At 44.7% G+C, this 26085-nt stretch overlaps 1 protein-coding gene across 2 annotated transcripts in view; it reads left to right on the forward strand.

The window, feature by feature from the left end:
- Window positions 1-26085, forward strand: part of RALGAPA2 (Ral GTPase activating protein catalytic subunit alpha 2) — a 380381-nt gene that overhangs the window by 230842 nt on the left and 123454 nt on the right. For both annotated transcript variants that reach the window (XM_060253668.1, XM_060253669.1), the window contains 3 exons: window positions 8005-8188; window positions 14210-14975; window positions 25583-25654. In XM_060253668.1, coding sequence (XP_060109651.1) covers window positions 8005-8188; window positions 14210-14975; window positions 25583-25654 — 1022 coding nt within the window. The remainder of the gene's footprint in view (window positions 1-8004; window positions 8189-14209; window positions 14976-25582; window positions 25655-26085) is intronic.

A 26085-nucleotide genomic window follows, 5' to 3' on the forward strand; every position in this document is an offset into this window, starting at 1 on the left:
TGTAAAACCAAGTTTCCTTCAACTAATGGGTACAATTTGTGCCTTGGAGAAGACTCATTAGGTTGACTCCTGCACCTGTTGCTTGAACGTCAGCAAACAGGCTTGTAAGAACAGGGCAGTGCATCTCCGTTCCTCCTTAATGGAAACCTCACTTCACCCTCAAACAATTCAGGCTCAGGTGCTGCAGTCTGCACAGCCTCCCCCAAAACACCAGGGAGATTCCACCAAAGCTGTGGATCCTGCTGCTTCAGCACTTCCAACGCCCAAAAAAAGTCAAAAACAAGTCTTCAAAATGGGCTTCATCTTTGAGTTTGAAAACATTGAAGAACCCTGCGGGACAGTCAACCCCAGTCTGACATAATTCTCAATGCCCTCTGTCCAACCCATCACTCCGGTGGTGATCACTGGTCTAACAACCTCGACACTGGGTACAAAGCAGTCTCTTCCTTCAGCCTCACATCATTCCAGCATGTCTGCTGCTCCGGTGCTTACACTTTATTTCTCCAACTACATCCCTTTGGGGCTACAACAACAGGACAGAGTGCCATCCAAGTCATGGGGACTCAACAAGTACATCTGGAAGTCAGAGTTCAGGATGGTAACTCTGCAGTCCATTCTTCCGCTCATTCCACCTCAAGTATGGCTGGCATTCATAGATCTCAAGGATGCCTACTTTCATGTTACCATCAGACCTCAACGCAGCCAATTCCTTTGCTTCACTGTGGGTCCTCATCATTACCAATATTGGGTCCTACCCTTCAGCCTCTCAACAGCACCTCATGTTTCCACCAAGTGCATGGTGGTGGTAGCAGCAGCTCTGCATCTTCAAAGTGTGTCAGTTTTTCCCTGTATTGATAACTGGCTCCTGGTGGTACCTTCCCCTCAGAGACTGACCAAAGGTATAACTGCAACATTAGCCTTACTCCAGAACCTGAGTCTCTGTGTAAATCACAAAAAGGCCATGCTTCAACCAACGCAGGACCTTCAGTTCATTGGAGCACACCTGAATCTTCCTCCCTCCAGACAGAGCCGCCGCCACCACTCTATTACAGCTGGTTCAGACATTCGTCTGTTAACCCACTCAGTCTCCTCACTCCAGTGTGTCCTGGGCCTCATGGCCTCAACAACATTTGTGGTCCCCATGGCGAGAATACACCTGTGATGCTTTCAACTGTGATTCAGTCACCATTTCAACCCATTGTCGGATCTCCAGTTCACCATTCTGAGTCCACCACAGAATGTCACTTCTTCACTACAGTGGTGGGTGGACATGCATAACCTACTACCAGGAATGCCATTCTGACCTCCTGAACCTCAGGTTGTTATTTACGCAGATGTTTCACTGTTAGGATCCCACTATGATGAGTTCCATACCCAGGGTCGCTGGTCTCTCTCCAAAAAGAACCTTCTCATAAACTGTTTGGAGCTGCTTGGAGTTCACTGGGTGCTGATGTCATTTCACAGTGCTGCAGTCCAGGTCACCATAGACAATGTGGCAAACATGTACTACATAAACAAGCAGAACAGAACAGCTTCCAGGACTCTGTATTGTCTGGCCCTCCAGTTGTGGGAATGGTGCCTTTCTCATCATGTGTCTCTGACAGCAGTGCACAATCCTGGTTTGTAGAATGAGCAAGTGGACTCTCTCAACTGCATCAGTCAGATGGAGTACAAGCGGTCTCTGACTACCATGTATCTTGACACCATCTTCCGGACCTTCGGCCATCCAAATGTGGATGCATTTGCCTCTCACAACAATGTGAAATGCAAGATCATTTTCTTGAGAGGTCCACTGACAGGGAGACCTTACAGGGATGCTTTCCTTCAGCCATTGTTGGGTCTATATTTTTGGGGTCTACATTGTTCCTCCTTACCCGCTGATTCCTTGGGTGCTTCAAAAGATTGTTCAAGACAGAATGTTCTGCATCATAATAGCACTATAGTGTCTACGATAACAATGGTTTCTTCTGCTACTTCATCTTTCCAAGGGATGCTATCTCAGATTGCCTGCAGATCCTAATCTGCTATCTCAACAGGAAAGCAGGATTCTCCATCACAATCCAGTATTCTTCAACCTCACTGCCTGCTGGATCTCACAGTGACCTTTCCTCCTGACGTTTCCCATATTCTCCTGTATGCTTGTTGACCTTCCATGCTCTGTTTTTACGAGCTGAAATGGAAACATTTCACTATCTATGCTTCAGCATGCAATTTGTTTCCCACACTCAATTTCTCTGGCAGAGATCCTTTCCTACCTGGTTTCACTCCACCAGACTGGTTTGTCTTTTGCATCTGTAAAAGTTCACCTTGCAGCTCTCTCAGCCTTCCATCATCCAATTGATAGTCGTCCTTTGTTCTCACATGCAACATGCAAAATGTTCTTGATAGCTTTGTTGAAACTCAACGAACTATAGTCCCTGACTGGAGCCTTTCCTTAGTGCTGTCAAAGCTCATGGGCAAGCCCTTCAAACCTGTGCCATGGCCCCTTTTAACCAGTTATTGTGGAAGATCATAGAAGAAAGGTTAATAGCTTGGAGAAACGTCAACTAGGGGTGACATGATAGAGGTTTACAAGATTATGCATGGTACAGAGAAGGTAGAGAAAGAAGTACTTTTGTCACTTTCTCACAGTACAAAAACTCATGGACTCTCAATGAAATTGCTGAGCAGTCAGGTTAGAACAGATAGAAGGAAGTACTTCTTCACCCAAAGGGTGATTAGCACATAGAATTCACCGCCACAGGATGTAGCATCTACAAGCAAAGACAGCTTCAAGAGAGGATTGGATAAACATATGAAGCAGAGGTCATAGAATCATAGAGTTGGAAGGGACCTCCAGGGTCATCTAGTCCAATCCCCTGCACAATGCAGGAAACTCACAAATACCTCTCCCTAAGTTCACAGAATCCTCATTGCTGTCAGATGGCCATCTAGCCTCTGTTTAAAAACCTCCAAGGAAGCAGAGCCCACCACCTCCTGAGGAAGCCTGTTCCACTGAAGAAGAAGAAGAAGAAGAAGAAGACTGCAGATTTATACCCCACCCTTCTCTGAATCAGAGACTCAGAGCGGCTTACAATCTCCTATATCTTCTTCCCCCACAATAGGCAACCTGTGAGGTAGGTGGGGCTGAGGGGGCTCTCACAGCAGCTGCCCTTTCAAGGACAACTTGGAACCACTCTGTCAGGAAATTCTTCCTTATGTTGAGCTGGAAACGCTTTTGATTTAATTTCAACCTGTTGGTTTTGGTCCTACCTTCTGGGGCCACAGAAAACAATTCCACACCATCCTCTAGATGACAGCCCTTCAAGTACTTGAAGACGGTGATCATATAACCTCTCAGCCACCTCCTTTCCAGGCTAAGCATGCCCAGCTTTCTTCATAGGACTTGGTCTCCAGACCCCTCACCATCTTTGTCACCCTCCTCTGGACCCGTTCCAGCTTGTATCTATCCATCAATGGCTATTAGCCATGTGGAACTCTCTGTCTGGGACAGTGATATTCTGTATTCTTGGTGCTCGGGAAGGGGGGCAATAGTGGGAGGGCTTCTAGTGTCCTGGCCCCACTGGTGGACCTCCTAATGGCACCTGGTTTTTTTGGCCACTGTGTGACACAGGGTTTGGGATTGGATGGGCCATTGGCCTGATCCAACATGGCTTCTCTTATGTTTCTATGTTCTTAAGATAGCCTTTCTTGTGGCTATAACCTCTGCCAAAAGGGCCAGCAAACTCTGCGCCTTCTGAGCAGATGCATCCTTCTTAACTTTTCATAAGGATAAAGTCATTCTCAACGCTGATTCGACCTTCCTGCCAAAGATTATTTTAACTTTTCATCTTTTAGGGCCTACTGCTCTGCCAGTATTTTTTCCAGACCCAGTGAATGAATCACTCCCCGGATAGCTATCGAGCTCTGGCTTTTTACCTAGAGAGAACTGAGGACTTCAGGGTTGATGCTCAACTCCTTGTATTCTATGCTACTCCCATGAAAGACCGAAAAGTTTCACCTTAGAGCATCTCCAAATGCTATACAGCTGTCAGGAAAGTGTTCCTGCCATAATTGTCTGGTTCCCAGGTTGCATGAATGTCTCCTGTTTTCAGCTACATGTAGTCATTCCAACAGTGTATCACTTTCTTTCTATACTGTATGTTTATGGAATTGTATGCTTATGGGGGGTGGGATTTCAGTTTTGCTTGCTTTGCATACAAATGTTGCTTCTGCAGCAAAGACACTTATCAGGTTGGCATGGTAACAGCATTCTCTGCCAGGATTTCTTCTCTAGGCCGGCTGGCCTTGAAAGTACTGAAAATAGTTTGCTGGGAGACACCTGGATAGGGAAAAGTTTGAATTGACTTTTCAGCTGGGATATTCTGGTGGAGTAAATTGGGTTAACCATTGCTTGCATATAGAAGTAGAGACATGACCGTTATTGTTAGTCCCGACAAGAGCTGTCCATGTATTAACTTTGATCTTCAGTTTTAATAAAGCCTTTATCAACGAACTCATCTGAGAAATTTATTGGAGCTGACACCTAGCTAAACCTGACAACGGCTCTACTTTCAGCTAGCTAAGCAGCACTTACCTATTCCCTGGGCTCACTCCACAAGGGCTGTTTCCATATCTGCAGCATTTCTAGCTGGTGTTCCTGTCGATAACATTGAGCTGCCACCTAGTCAACTCCCTCAACTTTCACTTTGCACTATACCTTGGACATCAGAGCCAGATGTAATTCCTCCTTTGGACATGCAGACCTCCAGTCCATCTTCTACTGATGCTACCTCCATCACCTCTGGTGAGCTTAACATAAGGAAGCAATATGTTATTATGGTGTCTACTAATGTATTTCTTTTGAGTCTTACAGAGCTACCAGCACCCACCATCCAGGTCACTCCAGCTCACTAGTCACCCATACGTGGGACTGCACAGAGACCATAAAGAAGATAAACAGGTTGCTTACCTGTAACTGATGATCTTCTAGTGGTCATCTATGCAGTCACACATGTCCACCCAACCTTCCCCACTGCTGTGCTGACATCTCTTGTCCACTTACCTTTACTGATTAGACTTACTACCAGCATCTGGAAGGAACTGAGCAGGAGGCGGCTTTCTTCTCATCTCCAGGCATATGCTGTTGATGCCTGCTCCCCAGAGTGGAGGAGAAAACCCTCCAAAAAGACAGGGATAAACTTTGAAGCTTCCAGTTGAAGATCAGCACAGGTGCAGTACATTCCACTATTTTAATAAAGAAGGGGTAGATACAACCACTTTGCGCAGCAGAGCTTGAAGCCTTCCTCTCATTTTGAGTGGTTCTCCCTCTAATGGAAGGCTTCCAGCTTCACTGAGCAGAGTCGCTGGGTCTATTCTCTTTCTGTAATATGCTAGTATCATGGGTGATTTGGGATTGAGGAAGTTTAATAAAACTTACACACAAAATACATAATTGGCCCTAAGCACAGGTATATTTAGCCCCCGTTTTCAGCGGAATGGCAAGCAACATTGAGTCCTCCATGCAGGAAAGTGGTGCAGGATATAAATCTAACAATAAATAAAATAAAATCGAGGGGCAAAGGTTAGAATAACAGAGAAAGAAAACTTGTGCCAAAGTAGTTCTGTTATGGCCCACAACTCACTTTAAAGTATACTCTTTGTCAGTGATGACGGTGAAGACATTGTACTTCTCCACCAGCATTGTGTCTACTTAGTGCTGTTGACTGATACTGTTCCACACTGTAAGATGTCCTTTACCTTGGCCCAGGAGATAAAAGAGCAGACACCTTCTCAGCACTTTGTGAATGAAATCAATCATAGTTGATTGGCCTTTTCCTCATTAATTACAGAGATGTGTTCTTGAGGCCTTACTGTCACATATATAAGGATACCTTTAGAGTGGGACAGCCTGCTGATGTGGATATAATGCTGGATCCAGATCACTGCCAGGAGAGTGAACCTGAATGACTGGGACTTTGGCAGCATATTGAGCCCCTGAAATTCTGTTCTTGGGTGCCAAGGGACCCTCATCTGGCTCTGGGCTCTTGACTTGGAAGCCTCTGAGGAGACTGAGGAGCAAGAAACATGCCCTCCAGGAGACCAGAAACTTCAAAAGACCTGTGCAGGGCAGATGCTTCCGGTCCGTCAGCTCCAGAACTGGCCCCTGAGGAGCCTGCAGAAGGAGCTTCTCTGCCAGAACTTGCCTCTGCCCCTCTAGGTTTTGGGGCAGTTAAGTGCAGTCCAGGATTCAGTCCACCAGAATCCACCTCCACCCAGCAGGAATGGCAGAAGCAGAGGTAGTCCAGAAGCTGAGATAGTCCAGTGAAGGCTCAATGCAAGGCTAGCAGCCCATGCTCCACTCCTGGGCCAGAGCATGGTGGATGTGATCCTTTGCAGGATTCTGGCCCCAGTTAACCCTGTATAGATGAGTCCTAGGTGCTGCTTCTGGAGCAGGAAGAGCTGATGTCCTCTTAGCCTATTTAAGCCTTGACCGGAGAGGGGAATCTTGCTGGACCCGCTGTTCCCCTAGATGTAAGCCTGTGTCCCTGTTCCAGCTCCTGTTGATGCACAAGCCTTGTGAGCCTGAGGGCACTACCACTTGAGGAGACCTGACTGGCCCTGAATACGGGACTAAAGGGGAGTGCTCCCTTAGAGGGAAGAGGAAATAGGCAAAAATTGTCCTTCCTTCCTCTGGAGGAGAAATAATACCTTTGGATCCAACCCAAAATAGTTAGAGAAGTGATCCCAACAACTTTCCCACTGGATTGTTGTCCATCCTCATTAAACATGCCAGAAGTGGACTGACAATGCCTCTGGTTTTAAACATGTCAGAGCCTTTGTGGAGAGGATTTCTCGGGTGCTTAATAATCAGCCAATGTATATCTTACTGTTCTTAGGCAAAGCTTTGGCAACATGGTGGCTTCACAGTTCCAGCTGTTTCTATATGAGGCCAGATTACTTAGGTCCTTTCCAATCTGTGGTCCAACCTGGGCATGACATAGAAACTACTTTGGTTGCCCTGACAGGTGATCTTTGCTAGTCAGTAAGCTGGGAGTGTACATGTCCCTCTCAATGACTTTGGATACCACTGACCTTCTAGACTTGATATCCTTCTAGACTGCCTGGCCAGAATGACCTGGAGGTTTTGCATTGGGTCTGGAATTTTCAAAAGGTGGTACTTGGGTACTTCTGTTCTGCCGCATGGCAGGCAACATAGGTGGGCTTTTGGGGTGCTGCAAGGCTCCATCTTACCTTCTATTTTGTGTAAGATCTGTATGGAAAAAAATCACCCAGAGATTTGTGTGGTCAGTATGGCCACTGTGTGACAGAGTGTTGGACTGGATGGGCTGTTGGCCTGATCCAACATGGCATTTCTTATGTTCTGGTGATACCCAGGTGTGTCTCTCTTTCCCTGTAACTCCAAGGAGGTGGCAAATGTGCTGAGCTAGCATCTGGAGACAGTGGTGGACTAAATGAGAGCAAGGGGACAGAAATGTAGTCTAGGAAAAAAAGGAAGCATTGTGGTATGGGAATAAGGCTGATATGGGAATAGGTAGACAACCTGTTCTGGATAGAGATGTACTCCCAGTGCAGGATCAGTCTGGAGGTATTCCTGAACTGTTCATGGTCTCTAGGTAAAGAGGTGGCATAGATGGACACGAGTGCTTTCTACCAGCTCAGTCTGGTTTGCCATTCACTGCCATTCCTGGAAAAGATGACCTGGCACTGACATGTTGGGTGAACGCACTATTCCATCTTTCTCTGCATTCATTTGTGCCAATCTGCCCATGTCCGTTATAATGAAAAGATTGTTGTTGCTTGTAAAGAAATATAGGAGCAAGAACAAGGGCAACATCCAAACATAACCTGAAAACCTTCATGGTGATCCAAAGCTTAGACCCAAAGGAAGAGGTTTGACAGCCATGATTTGGCCAGTCATTCTCCAGATGAAGCACAGTGCCTTTGTGGTATTTTACATTATGCTGCATGTGTTCCCGATGCACTTTTCTGCTTTCCTTTCAGGTTCTGCACAGTTGTGTTTATGGCTCAAGTACACATACCCAGCAAAGCCATTATTTGTTAAGTCTAGCAGACCTTTCCAGTGACAGCTATGATCCATTTTTGCCACTTGGAAATATCAGGAATTCTGAACACATGCAGTTTCAGTCTTCTGCAGACCTGAGTAATTTGCTGACTGTTGTTGAAGGTAAGGAACTATTTGGGAAGCGGCAATTCATTTGAGCTGGGAAATGTAATACTTTTATGTATGAAAAACACATGCTTTGCAAGATCTCATCATGAGAAAAACATTTGGAGTTCTCTCTAGGAATTAACTAATGTCAATATCTAGTCATCGCCTGCTTCAGTAAAGGAAAGCTATTAGCAAACTAGCATGCAGTTTTTAAAAACTAAAAGGAATCCGTGAGTCCCCAAGATGGTGCTACACATACTCTCTGGTGGCTCCCACATTGTGCAAGGGCCTGCCATCAGGAAGGCCCACATGCTCCTGTCACTTCACAGAATGTGGGGAACAGAATTGTTCAGGGGGGCATTCTTACAGAGGGAGCAGATTTACAGTATAATGGATGAGCTCAGGAGGTGACTTCTGTAAGGAATGGATTTTTCCTGCATTGATTGCTCCGTTACCTCAGACAAAAATTCATCGATTCCCAGCTGTTCCATTGTTTTGCTTTATTAAGAATCTTGCTGTTAGATTGAATTTTATTATATAAGGAATAAATGTTACTTACACTGATGTCATAAACAAGCTGTGCATGTGCTGGTTTTCCAATTCTTCAATCCCAGCCCCCCTTCATCATTTTGCTTCAATAAGAATCTTTACTGTTAGATTGAATTGTTCTGTATTATTTATTATTATTTATTTATGACATTAAATTTCTATCCCGCCAACTCCGCAAGCGGACTCAGGGCGGCTAACAACATTCATTTTCACAAGTTAAAAACCAATAAAAGCCAATAAAATATTATTACAATTTTTAAATTTTCTGAAAAACCATTTCATGGTGCTGTATCGCTACAATATACAATGTAGGCGAGTTCTTCTTTTCAGACGGTGATCACCTAGTACTCTATATAATGTCGAGTGGCAGCTCTCTCCCGGTTAGATATCAATGGCCTGTTGAAACAATTCGGTCTTACAGGCCCTGTGGAAAGTGGAGAGATCCTGCAGGGCCCTTATGGCCTCCAGGAGGGCATTCCACAATTCTGGTGCTGCCACCGAGAAGGCCCTAGCTTGCGTCGAACGCAACCTAGCCTCCTTTACTCCAGGGATGGACAATAGATTTTTTGTCCCTGAACCCAGTGCTCTCTGGGGAATATGTGGAGAAAGGCGGTCCCACAGATAGACAGGTCCCTGACCATAAAGGATTTTAAGGTCAATACTAACACCTTGAAACGGACTCAGAACACAATAGGTAGCCAGTGCAGCTTTTTCAGCACTGGCCGAATGTGCTCCCATCGAGGGAGCCCCATTAACAGCCGTGCTGCAGCGTTCTGCACTAGCTGTAGTTTCCGAGTCAGCGTCAAGGGTAGCCCCATGTAGAGAGCATTACAGTGATCTATTCTTGAGGTGACCGTAGCATGGATCACCATTGCTAAGTCGTCATGCTCCAGGAAAGGGCTGCACCCGCCGAAGATGAAAAAAGGCAGATCTAGTAGTGGCTGCTACCTGGGCCTCCATTTTAAGAGAGGACTCAAGGAGCACGCCCAAGCTCTTGACCTTAGGGGCCGGTATTAGTGACACCCCGTCAAGAGCCGGCAGAAGGATCTCCCCGCCGGACCACCCCGGCTCAGGTAGAGAACCTCCATCTTCGTTGGATTCAACTTCAGCCGACTCAGACTGAGCCAAGATGCTACGACTTGCATAGCCAGGTCTAGATTTTCCGGGGTACAATCGGACTGGCTGCCCATCAATAGATAGAGCAGGGTGTCGTCTGCATATTGGTGACAACCCAGCCCATACCTCCTGACAATCTGGGCAAGGGGGCGCATATAGATGTTAAATAACATCGGGGACAGAACTGCTCCCTGTGGCACACCACATATAAGTGGGTGCTTTTGGGATGATTCCTCCCCTATCACCACCCTTTGTCCCCCATCTTGGAGAAAGGAGGTCAGCCACTGTAAGGCGGACCCCTGAATCCCCACGTCAGCAAGGTGGCTAGTCAGTAGCTGATGGTCAACCATATCAAAGGCAGCTGACAGATCTAATAACAACAGCACTGCTAAGCCGCCCGATTCAGATGTCACATGAGGTCATCTATGAGAGCAACCAGAACTGTCTCTGTGCCGTGACCTGGTCGAAAGCCGGACTGGAATGGATCCAGTGCGGAAGTGTTATCCAGGAATCCCTGTGGCTGAGTTGCCACCGCCCACTCTATAACCTTACCCAAAAAGGGAAGGTTTGATACCAGCCAATAGTTCGCCAATATGGCTGGATCTGCAGATGGTTTTTTCAAGAGGGGACGGACCACAGGTGGTTTTTCAAGAGGGGACAGACCACAGCCTCTTTAAGAGGTGTGGGAAACATCCCTTCTACCAGGGATCTGTTAACAATACCTTGTAGTGGCTCGCGTAGCAACGCCTGGCTAGCTTTTATAAACCAGGACAGGCACGGGTCCAACCCACAGGTCGTAGGGTGTACAGTAAAAAGGATCCTGTCGACTTCCTCCAGGCTGAGTGGATTGAAGGAATCTAGAATTGGACCAGAAGACGTGCTCGGTGCCCCAAGTTCTTTGACTGTATCAATTATGGCAGGAAGGTCACGTTGGAGCGACGAGACCTTATCTGTGAAAAACTTGCAAAAGCCTCACAGCCAATTTCCAGTTCTCTAATGTTTGGTTTACTTTGCAGTAAAGTTGTTAGAGACTAAATTATACTAAACAATTGTGCTGGGCGCGAGGTCGCAGACGCAATCCGGGATGCAAAGTAAGTCTTCTTTGTGGCCCGGACTGCCATCTCATAGGTCCGCATAAATGATCTATAAGATGTTCTCGTAGCTTCATCGCGAGTGTGTCGCCATTGTCTCTCTAGTCGCCTTAATCGCTGTTTCGATCGCAGCTCCGGGGTATACCACGGAGCAGATCGTGAACGAGGATGAAGAGGACGTCGGGAGGTGATCTTGTTGATGGCTGTAGAGAGCTGGTTATTCTAGATCTCCACCAGCCCATCCAGCGAGTCACCAGAGGGCCAGGGATCATGCAAAGCCATTTGAAGCCACAAAGGGTCCATCTGGCTTCGTGGGCGAGCTAAAACTTGCTCACCGCCTAAACGGGGTGGGAGCCCTCAGGGCATGGTGGACAGACCACGTATTATAATCCTCGCTGATTAGCTGTCTTTCTTATACTTCTAATCCACCCAGACCCACACTCCATTATTCTATTTTACTGCAAATATTTGCTGCTTGATTCGGACCTTTTTATCTTTCTTTGGAATTTGCTTGCTGTTTGACTTAATGGTTCATATCATATTTGTAATCTGTCTTGAGTTCCAGTGAGAAAGGCAGACTATAAATGAAGATTAATAATAATAATAGTAATAATAATAATAATAATCTCCTGTCTAGTATGAAAAGTGAGCTGTATAATAGAGTTTAATGCCAGTGAAAGAAAAAATGTTTCCAGTTTTTGCCCAACGTAGGCAGCATTTCTATCTTCTGTTCAGTGTGGTCTTACCTGAGTTTTAATAGAACAGATTTTAGTCCAAATAATAGAGATTTAATGGAACAGATTTTGAGTCCAGTGGCACCTTTAAAACCAACAAAAGTTTATTCAAGGTATGAGCTTTTTTGTGCATGCACACCTATTCTGATACATAGATGTATCTGAAGAAGTGTGCATGCATACAAAAGCGCATACCTTGAATAAACTTTTGTTCATATTAAAGGCGCCACTGGACTCAAAATCTGTTCTGTTCCTTCAGAAAAACATGGCTGCCCACCTGGATCTTACTTGATTTAAATTTGTAATAAAATTGTTCTGAGTATTTGTACATCTCTGCAGCTATTATAAACAGCTATTTGATCTGTTGAGCTTCTGTGGGCAAAGACTTCTGTAACTAGGAAACTATCATTATATCTCATTCTGAAATGGGCCTTAGAGTATGGATTTGAAAAATCCACAAAGGCAAGGCGCAGACTGGGTGGATTTTTCTACATATCGAAGGGAAGTCCCAGTTCTCAGAAAACTCTGAAATCTTAGGGGGATTTTAAAAAATAACCACGTAATAGAAGAAATATCTGTCGTCTTAAGAGATAAATGACCCTGAGATCTCTTGAGATTACTTTCTGAGATCTTGGTGGCCATTGCTTAGGGATGACAACAATATTGCCAAACCTTTGCAAACTCTGGTTTCTGTCAGTGAAGTCAGTGGAGAGAGGCCGGAAAGAGATAGAAGATGTGAAGGGAGTAAGGTGTAAGGTTTTGCCCAGAATCTATCACAAGATCTCTTGAGTAAATGCAAAAGAAGCTTTTAATGAAGAATCAGGTAGCAAACCCTTGTAGCATGTGCACACAAGACTACTTGTCTTGCCAGACTGGCATAAAACAAAAGTTACAGTCCAAATATAGGCTATAGCTTAATGGCCCACTCAAAAGTCTTTGAAAGTTCCCAGACTCTGATGTTACTCTTCTTCAGGGTTGCATTCCAACTTGCAGACATCTTTCACTGTTACCTGTCTTTCATTATCAGGGAGACTAGATTTGGCCCTTGCTTCGCACAGTGGCTTACCCTCTACTGTGGCCCCCTTTCCCCCCAACACTATTCTACATAAACCTTAAAATAATACAGTGAATATATATGGTTAGTGAACACTGGTGTTGTAATACATGGGTTAGTATAGTTATGAATATAAGTGCATGAATATATGTATGAACACCTAAAGCAATAATAGTTATGGATATATTAATGTACTTTGGATAACTGACTTTTCATCAGCAATGACAATACTATTATGAAAATCAATAGACGGTTTCTGAACCACAAGTTAGAGACATATCCCTGTCAGGGACTTGTACCTGACATAAGGAGAAAGAAGGGGGAGAAGTAGAAAAAGGAAATAAAAAGCTGGGCAGGAGGAAAAGAAGAAAAGGGGAGAGGTTGCCTGGGGAGGGAAAGAGGGAAAGCTGAAGTGGATAAAGGTACATTGATTGGTGGGTAGGGGGGAGAGAAGGAAATGGGGAAAGGGAAGAGGCTATGGAGGTTGCCAAGAAAAGGTGAAGAGCAAATAGTGTGGGAAAAGGGAATATGGGGTGGAAATGAGACGCGCCTTATGACTCCCCATGGGTCACCCCATTTCTTATCTCTAAGTCTCATGTCCATGACTCAGAGAACCGGAGCAGATAAGCCATGGGAAAACTTGAAGAAGCATTCCTTCAGGGAACTAGGACTCAGACTTTGACGGCCATGCATAGAGTTAATTACAGAAGTCAAAACAATAGGTTATACCAGGGGTGGCCAACGGTAGCTCTCCAGGTGGTTTTTTTTTTGCCTACAACTCCCATCAGCCCCAGCCAGCATGGCCAATGGCTGGGGCTGATGGGAGTTGGAGGCAAAAAACATCTGGAGTGCTACCGTTGGCCACCCCTGGGTTATACAAATAAGTTAAGCATTAGGGCAAGTATCTTCGTTAATAACTGCAAAGGAAGTATTCATGTATTCTGAGGCAGACATCATTACTTCCCCAGAAAGCTGGTGTAATTTGGCCAATTTATTCCAACCAGGTGTTTCCCTAATGGCGGCTTTATCAGGAACCCCATATTTTCGCTTAGGAGGCGAGTATAGTGTAATACCACTTTTTCTCTCATTACTTTGGTGGCCTTGGATGAACCTTTGGTTTTCCTGTAGTTCAACCAGGCTGTCACTAGAGCAAGTTTTTAAGTAAGTGGGCAATCTTTTTTTAAAAATATAGCTTGACCCACATGGATATCTACCATTGAAGACAATAAAAATATAGTTTTGGTTTTGGTTCATAGATGGCTTATCCATTGTTCTTTATAAAAAAACAGTACAGTAATTCTCTGTTTCTAGATGCTAATAGTCTGTTTTAAAATGCATGCCATTTTAAACAAAACTTCGCCTTCTCATAATGGAGAATTAAAATTTCAAAAGAGTAAAACTCCCTACATAACTTGCTGGACACAATGAAAAAGTTGGTGCATATTTCAGTGAGTTTATTCCGCTGATGCTTGTTTTTGTTGATCACTTTCAGAAAGGAGGCGGAGAAGTTTGGAGCTGATTCCTTTAACTGCACGAATGATTATGGCTCATCTAGTAAACCATTTAGGCCATTATCCCCTCAGTGGAGGACCTGCTGTTCTTCACAGCCTTCTCAGTGAAAATCACAACAACTGTTACGTGGAATCTTCTGAACTGTCTTCTGAAGTTTTCAGAAGCCCAAACTTACAGCTCTTTGTATTTAATGATAGTACTCTTATGTCCTACCTCCAGATTCCTTCAGAAAGGGTAGTAGATGATGAAACTACAAGAACCTTCTCAGAAGTAAGAGTAATTGTTAGGGATATTTCAGGGAAGTACTCTTGGGATGGAAGACTCATCCACGGACTATTAACTGGTGGTCTTCCAATTCAAAATAAACAAAACTCCACTGCCATTTGGGACGATCATAAACAGAAGTTTGAATTTCCAACAGACTTCATTCAAACATATGAAGGAGAAGACGTGCTTGACAAGCTATTGGCAAGGATTGGTAACAGTAGCCCGGAGTGCCTTTTACGTCCTCAGCTCAAACTAAATGAGCCTTCACCATCACCCTCCATCATGAGCCATGACCAAGAGAATGCTATCTTAGAAGCAGTAATGCAACAGAGTTGCATAGAGAATGTGCATGGATGCACTTTGAATCTCAGGATGAAGGTGGAAAGTCAGGCAGCACCATTGCCTACCCAATCGCAAGCACCATTTCACTTTTGTAGGCTGTTGCTGAACGATTTAGGAATGAACTCTTGGGATAAAAGGTAAGTGCTCCTGTTGATCTCTGTGACTGCTGCTATTGCTCATCACCCTTGGAAATGATACCATGTTTACATTTGAGAAGGGAGGCCCTAGCAGTGGCCAGGATGATGGCCACCCAAAACGCCGAAATTGATGTCCCATTAACAAGAATGAGTTGGATCCCACATTACACCCACATTACACGGACGCAGGACCCATTGATCTTTCCACTCTTTGCTCCCTGCTGGAGGCCTTGCTGACGGCCGAACAGCTTATTGCTGGGGTTGCAAGAACTTGTATGCACCAATAGCCTCACAGATCAGGTGCTGCACTGGGGAGGAGGAGCAGGGTGAAAACTCCACACACGTAAGGAGCTGAAAGGATAAGCTTGTTCCCTCCTCACTGCATTACACCCACATTACACGGACGCAGGACCCATTGATCTTTCCACTCTTTGCTCCCTGCTGGAGGCCTTGCTGACGGCCGAACAGCTTATTGCTGGGGTTGCAAGAACTTGTATGCACCAATAGCCTCACAGATCAGGTGCTGCACTGGGGAGGAGGAGCAGGGTGAAAACTCCACACACGTAAGGAGCTGAAAGGATAAGCTTGTTCCCTCCTCACTGCAGCCCTCGCCCCCGGTGCAGTGATTAGGTTATGTGAGTCCCTTGATCTTGGCAGTACGTTTTCCTCAGGTTGGAAAGGCTGAGGGGAAGCTGGGGACAAGGTAAGTGTTGTTAAAGGTTGTTAAATCATGCCATGGTACTCCCTTCTACCATGTATGGATGTGAAAGCTGGACAATGAAGACAGCTGATATAAAGAAACTGGGTTCCTTTGAAGTGTGGTGCTGGAGGAGAGTTTTGCAGATACATGGACTGACAAAAAGACCAATGAGTTGGTTCTCGACTGAACTCACCCTTGAAGGTAAAATGTCTAAACTAGGACTATCATATTTTGGTCACATCATGAGAAAACAAGTCACTGGAAAAAGCAATAATGCTTGGAGCAATTGAAGGCAGCAGGAAAAAGAGGAAGACCCAACATGAGATGATTGCTTCTGGCCTGTAACTATGGTGGGTCCCAGAGGGTCCTGGACCCACCACTTGCACACAAATGCAAGCATCCCAGCTCCACCACTTAGCACCCCAGCCCACTACCCTGATTTCATTCTCATGGTCCTCGTAATCCCTGCCCTCTCTTGCAAGCTCTCAGTATTTGAAGCTCTTGGCCCCTCCGGCGTCATCCAATCGCAGCTACTGCAGGCAGATGCCGTCCTTCCAATCAGATGCCACTGCTGCGCTGTGTTCTCTCTTGCATGCAGCTCCTGACCTGCTGGAAGTGTCTGACTGCAACAGGGGCCTCTCCGTCTGGGGCCAGCAGCTGCTTAAGCTTCTGACTGAATTGGCTGGCGGGATGCAGAAATAAGCTATCGTTCCTTTCTCCCTCTCTTGCGCTCAACACCCTCCAGCTCCTTTGCTCCCTGCCATTCATTTAGTGGGGTACATCTTTCCAAGCAATTCCCAGCAATGGGCAAGGCACTGTGCTTCAGCTTCTGGACTCCGGGTTGGCTCCTGCCAGCAGCTACCATGTGTAAAATGGGGCTTCCCTGTGGATTGGGCCCTGTATTCTCCCCTGGCTGGGAGCCCCCTTTGGATCTTCCATATCCCTAGTATGGATTCCAAATAGTTCTCTTTCCCCTAGTGAACAAGCTCAGAGCAGCCTCTTGGCTTGTCTGTAGCTCACAGCCTGACCAACCTGCCTCCTCTACCAGAATTTGGCTTTCTTCTGCACGGAATGGAACCAGATCTACCTTTAACAAATGGGAGGAAGGACTGCATAAGTGAAACATGCAGGGGGGGAGACCTTTCAACCTCCCCTGACAGCTTCCTGGCAAGCCAGTTTCAGTGCTTTTGTCCCAGGGCTCTGAATCTGAATGTCTGGAACATGGAAGAGCTAAGAGCAAGATAACATTTCCTAAATGTGGCAAAGGAAAGCAAAGGTCCCCTGTGCTAGCACCAGTCGTTTCCGACTCTGGGGTGATGCTGCTTTCGCAATATTTTCACGGCAGACCTTTCTACGGGGTGGTTTGCCATTGCCTTCCTCAGTCATCTACACTTTCCCCCTAGCAAGCTGAGGACTCATTTTATCGACCTCAGAAGGATGGAAGGCTGAGTCAACCTTGAGCCGGCTACCTGAACCAGCTTCCGCTGGAATCAAAAAGAGGTACCCAAAATACAGATTAGGACACTTATGTGGCTCCATTCTGGTCTAAGCCACACTAATATCCACCTCCTCTCCAACACAACCTGCCACATATTCGCATTGATGCCTGCTGCAGATTTCTTTCCCCTAATGTTTGCAGGCCTGGTTGTCTGTGCTATTCTACTGGCCCACTTCAACATTTGTAAGCCTTAATGCATCCCTAATGCAGCTAATCTGCAGGGAGCTGGGCATTGTCCCTTTTGTGCAGACAAGAGCTAGGGCACCCTTATGCATGTACACAGCCTCATCCCCTGCCACTTCAGCCCAAGATTGGAACCACTGAGCAAAGCAGATATTAGCACCTTTCTTGTGGCTCTTGGCCCAACATAGGGATTTTTCTTGATACAGGGATGAAGATGCCTTTGCACATGAAGGAAATCTCCTGAAAATGAAGCCTTTTGCGTCAACACTAGTTATTATTTATTATTTTTAAGTAAGTATAAGCATAATTTGTGCTCCACCCCCCAAAATGTACCCCACTAAATGAATAATCCTGCCTGTGTGCACCACTAACTGTAAAATCATGGCTACGGCCCTGGATTTGATTACATTAAGGGAGCCATGTCCCTCTGTTTGCAAGACCTGAGCAAACCTGTTTATGAGAGAACATTTTGGGGGTCAATGATTCATAGGGTAGCCATAAGTCAGAAATTACTTGATGGCCCTTGACACAGAGAGAGAGAGAGAGAGATTTACACACTTCTTGTGTCTGTGAATGCTGGAAGGAAAGCTCACCAAAATGCTCCCCTTTCTTCTGTGGTGCTGCTCCAGTTACTGCTAGATCAGATCTGTACAAATTATAGTTTCATAAGCAATCTTGTGTGTGTGTGAATAACTCCCCATGAGTTCAGTTGACTAACTCCCCAGTTAAGAGCACATCACTTTGCAGTATGAGGAACTTTTCCACCCATGCAATCTGGATATTTTGTGCTCAAGGACGTGGCAAAATAGTGGTTCAGTAAATTTTGACCTGCAAAGTCCTCTGCATCTTCAATGGAGTTTACACGCAACAAAGCCTACATAGGACAGCTCCATTACAAATCCTGATCGTCAAGTTATCAGTTTCATTTCAGGCTGTTTTCTTTTGGAAAGGTGGAAGAGGCAAGGACCTTGCATGTCACCACTCCCAATGGGAGCACAGTGGAAGTCAGAATCATAGACATCCAAGGTCATCTAGTCCAACTCCCTGCACAATGCAGGAATTTTACAAATACCTCCCACACACACATACATCCACAGTGACCCTTGCTGCATGCCCAGAAGATGACAAAAACCTTCAGGATCCCTTGCTAAGCTGGCCTGGAGACAAATTCCAGACTGACCCCAATGTGTCAATCAACATAGCCCCGGGTGTGTAAGAAGGGGCCATAGGAAAATAAACACTGATGCAACCCTTCCTGCCTTCTTTCTCATGATCTGCCTAATTCACAGAATCAGCATTGCTGTTAGATGGCCATCTAAGTCTCCTAAGAAGGAGAACCCATCACCACCTGAGGAAGCAAGTTCTACTCAGGAACCACTCCGTCAGGAAGTTCTTCCTAATGTTTAGCCAGAAACGCTTCTGATTTAATTTCAACCCATTGGTTCTGGTCTGATCTTTTAGGGCAACAGAAATCAACTCTGCACCATCCTCTATATATGACAGCCCTTCAAGTACTTGAAGATAGTGATCACATCACCTCTCAGTCATCTCTTCTCCAAGCTAAACATACCCAGATCCTTCAGCCTTTTCTCATAGGACTTGGTCTCCAGACCTCACCATCTTCATTGCCCTCCTCTGGACACGTTCCGGCTTTTCTATATCCTTCTTAAATTGTGCCCAAAACTGAACACAATACTCTAGGTGAGATCTAACCAAAGCAGACTAAAGCTATACCATCACTTCATGTGATCTGTGATACTTCTGTTAATACAGCCCAGAATCGCATTTGCCTTTTTAGCCACTGTATCACACTGCTGACTCATGTTAATGCATGCTCCACTGAGACACCTAGCTCTTTTGCACATACTACTGCCAAAACAAATCTGCTCCATCTTATAATTATGAATTTAATTTGTTCTACCTAAATGTAGAACTTTACATTTATCCTTGTTAAAATTCATTTTATTGGTTTCAGCTCAGTTTTCCAGCCTGTCAAAATCATCCTGTATCCTTTCTTTGTCTTCTAGTGTATTTGCTACACGCTCCCCCCCATTTAGTATCATCTGCAAATTTAATAAGCATTCTCTCTGTTTCTTCATCCAAATTATTTATAAAGATGTTGGACAAAACAGGTCCCAGGACAGATCCTTGAGGCATTCCTCTTGTCACTTATCTTCAAGAGGAACCATTCACAATCTGTCAGCCAGCTACATGTCCACCTAACAGTAACAGGATCCAAACCACATTTTACCAACTTGTCAACAAGAATAGTATGTAGAACCAGGGCTTTTTTTGAGCAGGACTGCACAGGAACACAGTTCCAGCTGGCTTGGCAGCAGGGGTGTGGTCTAATATGCAAATGAATCCCTGCTGGGCTTTTTCTACAAAAAAGCCCTAGAATCATAGAGTTGGAAGGGATCTCCAGGGTCATCTAGTCCAACCCCCCTGCACAATGCAGGAAATTCACAAATACCACCCCCCTGTGTGAAACCTTTTCAAAAGCCTTACTGAAATCAACATAAACAATGTCTACAGCATTCCCCTGATCCAACAAGGTAGTAACTTTTTTTAAAAAAGATAAGGTTAGTCTGAAAAGACTTGTTCATGAGAAACTCATGCCAGCAATCACAACTGTCCTTTCTAAACGTTCCAGGACTGACTGACTGATGAATTGTTCTAAAACTTCTCCAGTTATTGATGTCAAGCTGAAGGATCAGTAGGTACCCAGATTTTCCTTTTTCCCCTTCTTGAAGATGGTGATAGTATTTGCCCACCTCCAATCTTCTGGCACCTCACCTGTTCTCCAAGAATTCTCAGAAATAATAGACAGAGGCTCAGAAATTACATCCAAAAGTTCTTTTATTTCCCTTGGGTGCAGTTCATCTCCCCCCGAGGACTTAGTTTCATTTAAAGTAACTACGTGTTTATGTACTATCCTAGGCCACAACTCTCTTCCCTCATCATATGTTCTGTTTTTACCATGTTGAGCACCATTTCCCTCACAAGAGAAGAATGGGGAAAAGCAGAAATTGAGCAGTTCTGCCCTTTTTAAATCACCTGTTACAGTTTTGTGTCCCCACAATGGGCCTACTATGTCCTTGCTCTTTTTCTTACTCTGAACATAAGAAAAGAACCCTTTTTGTTGTTTTTTAGCATCTCTTGCTAAATTAAGCTCATGCTGAGCTTTAGCATTCCTAACTTTTTCTCTATAACCACTGGTTATTTGTTTATATTAACCCTTGCTTATAAGGCCTTCCTTCCATTTCCTAAATGGGTCTTTTTTATTTCTCAAGTCTTTAGAGAGCGGCTTATGGAGCCATCTTGGCTTCTTTAGGCTCCTCCCATTTTTCCTTCTCATAGGAAATGTTTGTCATTGTGCCTTCAGTGTTTCACTTTTAAGAAACTCTCTTCCCACTTGAACTCCCTTCTCCTTAAATATTTCTGACCATAGGATTTCTCTCTAGCATAGGTCTGTCAAAATTTGCTTTCCTGAAGTCCAACAGATACATCTGACTGCATACAACTTTTCCCTTCCCCAAGACTGTAAATTCCAGAATCACATGGTCACTTAGGGTGCCTACTACTTCCACCTTATCAACCGATTGTTCCCTCTTGGTGAGAATAAAGTCCAAGATAGCAGATCCCTTTGCTTCCCTCTCCACTTTCGGGAAAATGAAGTTGTCAGGAAGACAAGTCAGGGATTTGACCTTTAGCAGAGTTGGAAATCCAACAGATTTCCAGGTAATGGAAATCTCCCATGTCTACTGCCTGTGTTCTTTTTGAGAACTTTGCAATCTGTTGCAGGAGTATATAATCTAAATCCTCTGCTTAACTTGGTGGTCTATACCAGACCCTCACCATAATATCACTGTTATTTCTTACTCCTTTTACTTTTACCCAGAGACTCTCAACTGAACTGCTTCACTCAGATTCATGTGTTTTCTCACTAGTATATGCCTCCTTCACATCTCTGCCATTCCTTAATTGTCTATCTGTTTTAAATAAGTTGTACTCCTCAATCCTAATAGTCCATTTGTGAGTGTCATCCCACCAAGTTTCAGTAATGCCTGTTAGGTCATAGCCCCCTTCCTGTATTAGGACTTCCTCCTGCTTGTTTCTCATACTCTGCACATTAGTGTAGAGACATCAGACTCCCATGTTTTATGCACCCTGAGGTTTTCATTTCCTTACACACCTGTGAGTTAATGTTATCTAGCGTGTGTGCCTCTACCTGCAAAACTTTAGCATTCTTATCTCCAGTTATTGGCATCATACTAGGCTTTGAATTATTGTCTCACTCCCCCATACAATTTAGTTTAAAGCCTTTTGTGTTAGGTTAGTAAGGTTCTTACCAAACATCTTTTTTCCAGCCTTTGTGAGGTGCAAGCCATCTCCCAATAAAAGAGCTTCATCTCAAAAGCATAAGCCATGGCCCACAAATCCAAACCTTGATGACTGTAAGGTTTTGCCCAGTATCCGTCAGAAGACTTCTTGAGTAAATGTAAAAGAAGCTTTTAATGAAGAATCAGGTAGCAAACACTTGTAACATGTATATGCAAAACTACTTGTCTTGCCAGCAGCCCCGTAGCCAGAAAATTTTGAGAGGCCCAGGCGATTAAAAAAACTTGTTGGGGGAGCCATGGGGCTTGGCTGCTTCTTCCCTCTAGCAGCCAGCCCTCCCAGCCCCAGCTCTCTCTCATCCAAAAAAGGGGGGGAGGGGGAGAGTTCCCATCGTGTGCTTGACACCTTAATAAATAAAAAATGGGGTGAGGGGGTGGGGCGGGGGGCTATTTTACAGTGTGTCTTCTCTCCTGAGAACTGTTCATTTCTCATTCTGTGTTTTTTAAAATTAAACTTTTCATTTCTGATTGGGACCCAGTCTCTCTCTCTCACTCACTCACTCACTCTCGCTGCTGCCTTTTCGCAGTTTCTCTCTCTCTCTGCCACTCTTTCGCTCTCCCCTTTGCTGTTGCTCTCTCTTGCTGTTTCTCTCTCTCTGCTGCTCTCTTGCTTGTCCCCCTTGCAGTCTTTCTCTCTTTGTCGCTCTCTCGCTGCTGCCCTTTCGCAGTTTTTCTCTCTCTGCTGCTCTTTCGGTCTCCCCCTTGCAGTGTCTCTGTCTCCAGACCCAAAAGTGATGTCATCGCGATGGCATGCTGTGTGCCCCTGCCCAGCAGCCCTGCCTTACAGAGGGAAGGGGGAGTTAAACAGACCGGCCTCCCCCCCCCACCCCCCGTAGCTACGGGCCTGCTGGCCAGACTGACAATAAGTGAAAGTTACAGTCCAGATATAGGTTACAGGTTAACAGCCCATCATTTCTCCCACTAAAATTCTCCCACTCAAAAGTCTTTGAATTAGTTCCCAGACCCTGGTGTTGTTTTTCTCCAAGGTCACATTCCAGCTTTGCATACATCTTCTGTTGGTACTTATCTTCTGTTACTAGGGAGACAAGATTAGGCCCTAGGTTTCCACAATAATCTACCTACTATTGTAACCTCTTGTTACCAACACTATTCTACATAAATCCATAAAAGTATATAATGAACATATATGAAGGATAGTAAATATTGATATTATAATGCATGGATTAATACAGACATGAATTTGTTGTTGTTATTCACTCGCACAGTCGAGTCTGACTCTTGGCCCATGGGCCAAGTAACGCCAGGCCCTCCTGTCTTCTACCATCCTCTGAAGTCTGCTCAAATTCTAGAAACTCAATCTTTCTCCCAACTTGCACACATATTGACCCAATCAATGTGTGGGTAGTTAAAATCGCCTATTATGACACCATTTTTTTGTCTAGCTGCTATCTTTAATTTTTAAATCATTTAAAAATCATCCTCTATCTTTTAAAATCATCCTTTATCCAGTGGCAATAACAAACTTCCAGAGCTAAGCTTCCTTTTGGGCCCACTATTAGGACCCAAACCATTTCCAGAATTGAGTCTAATTTTCTTACCTTCTCAAACTTACTGAACTATAGACCCTCTCTGATGTACAGAGCCACCCCACCTCCAACCCTGCCCTTCCTATCCTTCCGATATAATTTATATCCTGGAATCACCATATCCCACTGATTCTCCTCACCCCACCAAGTTTCTGAAATGCCTACCATGTCTATATTTCCCCCCAACACTAAGCATTCCAACTCTCTGATTTTACTTCGGACACTTCTAGCATTTGTATATAAATATCTATACTTTCCCAGGCATGTTAGGCCAGCAACCTTTCTCCTGCTGCCTCAAGACCTTGCCAGGCAGTCCATATTGTTTGTCACCATCTCAGTGGACAACTCTAATCCATTGCCCTGTAGAAAAGTAACAGCTAACCCTTCATCGCTTTGAGATGAGCCATCTTAAACCAGAGACATTTCATCTCCTATCAGTTTTTCCTCAAGATTCAATTTAAAAACTACTCTGCCACCTTTTTGATTTTAAGTGCCAGCAGCCTGGTTCCTTAGAACCATAGAATCATAGAGTTGAAAGGGACCTCCAGGGTCATCTAGTCCAACCCCCTGCACAATGCAGGAAACTCACAAACACCTCCCCCTAAATTCACAGGATATTCATCACTGTCAGATGGCCATCTAGCCTCTATTTTAAAACCTCCAAGGAAGGAGCGCCCACCACCTCCCGAGGAAGCCTGTTCCACTGAGGAATCGCTCTAACAGTCAGGAAGTTCTTCCTAATGTTGAGCCAGAAACTCTTCTGATTTAATTTCAACCCATTGGTTCTGGTCCTACCTTCTGGGGCCACAGAAAACAATTTCACACCATCCTCTATATGTCCTTCTCAGGACAAATGGAGATGGTCTGTTTTGTATAGCTCCCACTTGTTCCAAAAAGCATCCCAGTGCCTAGCAAACTTGAGCCCTTTCTTCCTACGCCTTCGTCTCATTCACGCATTGAGACTGCTAATTTGTGCCTGTTTCTCCAGCCCTGCACGTGGAATAGGTAACGCTTCTGAGAAGACTACCTTGAAGGTCCTGGCCTTGAGTCTCCTGCCTAACTGGCTGCCTCTGTTTCTTCAGATCAGCCACCTTGGCCTCAAGGATGTGAACTCATTCCCTGCGAACCAGGAGTTCATTGCACCGAGCACACACCCAAGACTTCTGTCCAGTGGGCGGATAATCATACATATGACATTCAGTGCAAAACACTGGATTTTGGGCCCACTATTTGGATTTTGGGCCCACTCACACCCCCTGCTGGAATTCTGCCTTCATAATTGTTTTTTAATTCTTTATTTGTTTTTAAATATACAGTCCTCCTTTTAATACCCTTCGTGTTTGTGTGGCTCTCCTTGTGGAAAGTCTACTTACCTTGTTTTGAACGCAGGAAGAATAAGGGCCTGGCCTCACCCTGGCTTCCTGGTCCTTCCTGGGTTTTTCATTCAGAGCCCCTAACCTAAGAACCATAGGCAAAGAGCCTTTTAGCTCTCACCCTTCAGCTCATGCCAAAGGCTTGTGCCTCTGGCAAGATACAGCTTTACATTTGTAAGGTTCAAAGAGGATGGAGCCAGCAGTCAGCCCCAGGCACCACAGATACTTCCAATCAGCAACAATCATCTGATATAATCAGCTACACTCAGCTACAGCCCAATCAAAAAAGACAAACAGAAACAGCAGTTTCTCTCTTACCAGCAGTCACACGTGCCCTCAGATTCTCTCTGCCCACACAGTAGCCCTCAGCTAATTCTTCCCAGCGGTTAAGAAAAGGCAGTTAAGAAACGGCAAACAATCAACTCTTTCCCGTTCTGTCTCAGAGCCCACTGACTGAGTGTATGGTTTCTCTACTACCTTCCCCCATTTTTGTTGTCAAGTATCTCAACTGTGTTCAACATTCTGTGCTTCTGGAACGTACTTAAGGCCTTATCAAACTGGTCTGGAAGCCTCTCTCTCTCTCTCTTCAGGCTAATTTACAATATTGTCTTTTTCTGCATACTTGGGGAGACCAGTGCTTTGACTATGGGTGGTATGTTTGCTGCTTTCGCACTTAGTGTGGGTGGTGCCTCACTATTAGATACAGTGATGATTGGATGGATCAGGTTCAACTGATGGAAGTTGGCGTATTGAGTTTTCCAAGAGTGGTATTGTCAGAAATATGAGAAGTCTTATTAAAATTTGTGGTAAAAATGTTTTCATTTGAAAGACTTAAAGTTAGAACCTACTGTCTATGTGCCCTGAAGCTTTTCTACTATAACTTTTATTTTCTGTATGTCTTCATAGAAAAAGTTTCCATATATTGAAGAAAAACTCAAAACTGTTGAGAGAGCTGAAAAATTTGGACTCCAGGCAATGGTAAATTCAGTTTAGTAATTCCTTCAGCCAGGCTTGTACTAAGAAGAAGGCACAGTTAGGGAAAGGAAACTGTTTTACCTTTTTTTAAAAAAAATGTTTGACTAATTTAAGTAGAAAGTATAGGATAATTATGAAGAAATTCCGTATCAAAACCCATTTGACAGTTTTGGTTTGGTATCCCATAAAAATTTCCCAGAAGAAGGTTCATGTTGACTTTGGCTCAGTTTGTTGAGATTAGCGCCAATTTGATGCATTGGTTAAGTGTACGGATTCTTATCTGGGAGAACCGGGTTTGATTCCCCACTCCTCCACTTGCAGCTGCTAGCATGGCCTTGGATCAGCCAGAGCTCTGGCAGAGGTTGTCCTTGAAAGGGCAGCTGCTGTGAGAGCCCTCTTCAGCCCCACCCACTTCACAGGGTGTCTGTTGTGGG

This window comes from Heteronotia binoei, chromosome 14 (genome assembly GCF_032191835.1).
Source record: "Heteronotia binoei isolate CCM8104 ecotype False Entrance Well chromosome 14, APGP_CSIRO_Hbin_v1, whole genome shotgun sequence".
Lineage (NCBI taxonomy): Eukaryota > Metazoa > Chordata > Lepidosauria > Squamata > Gekkonidae > Heteronotia > Heteronotia binoei.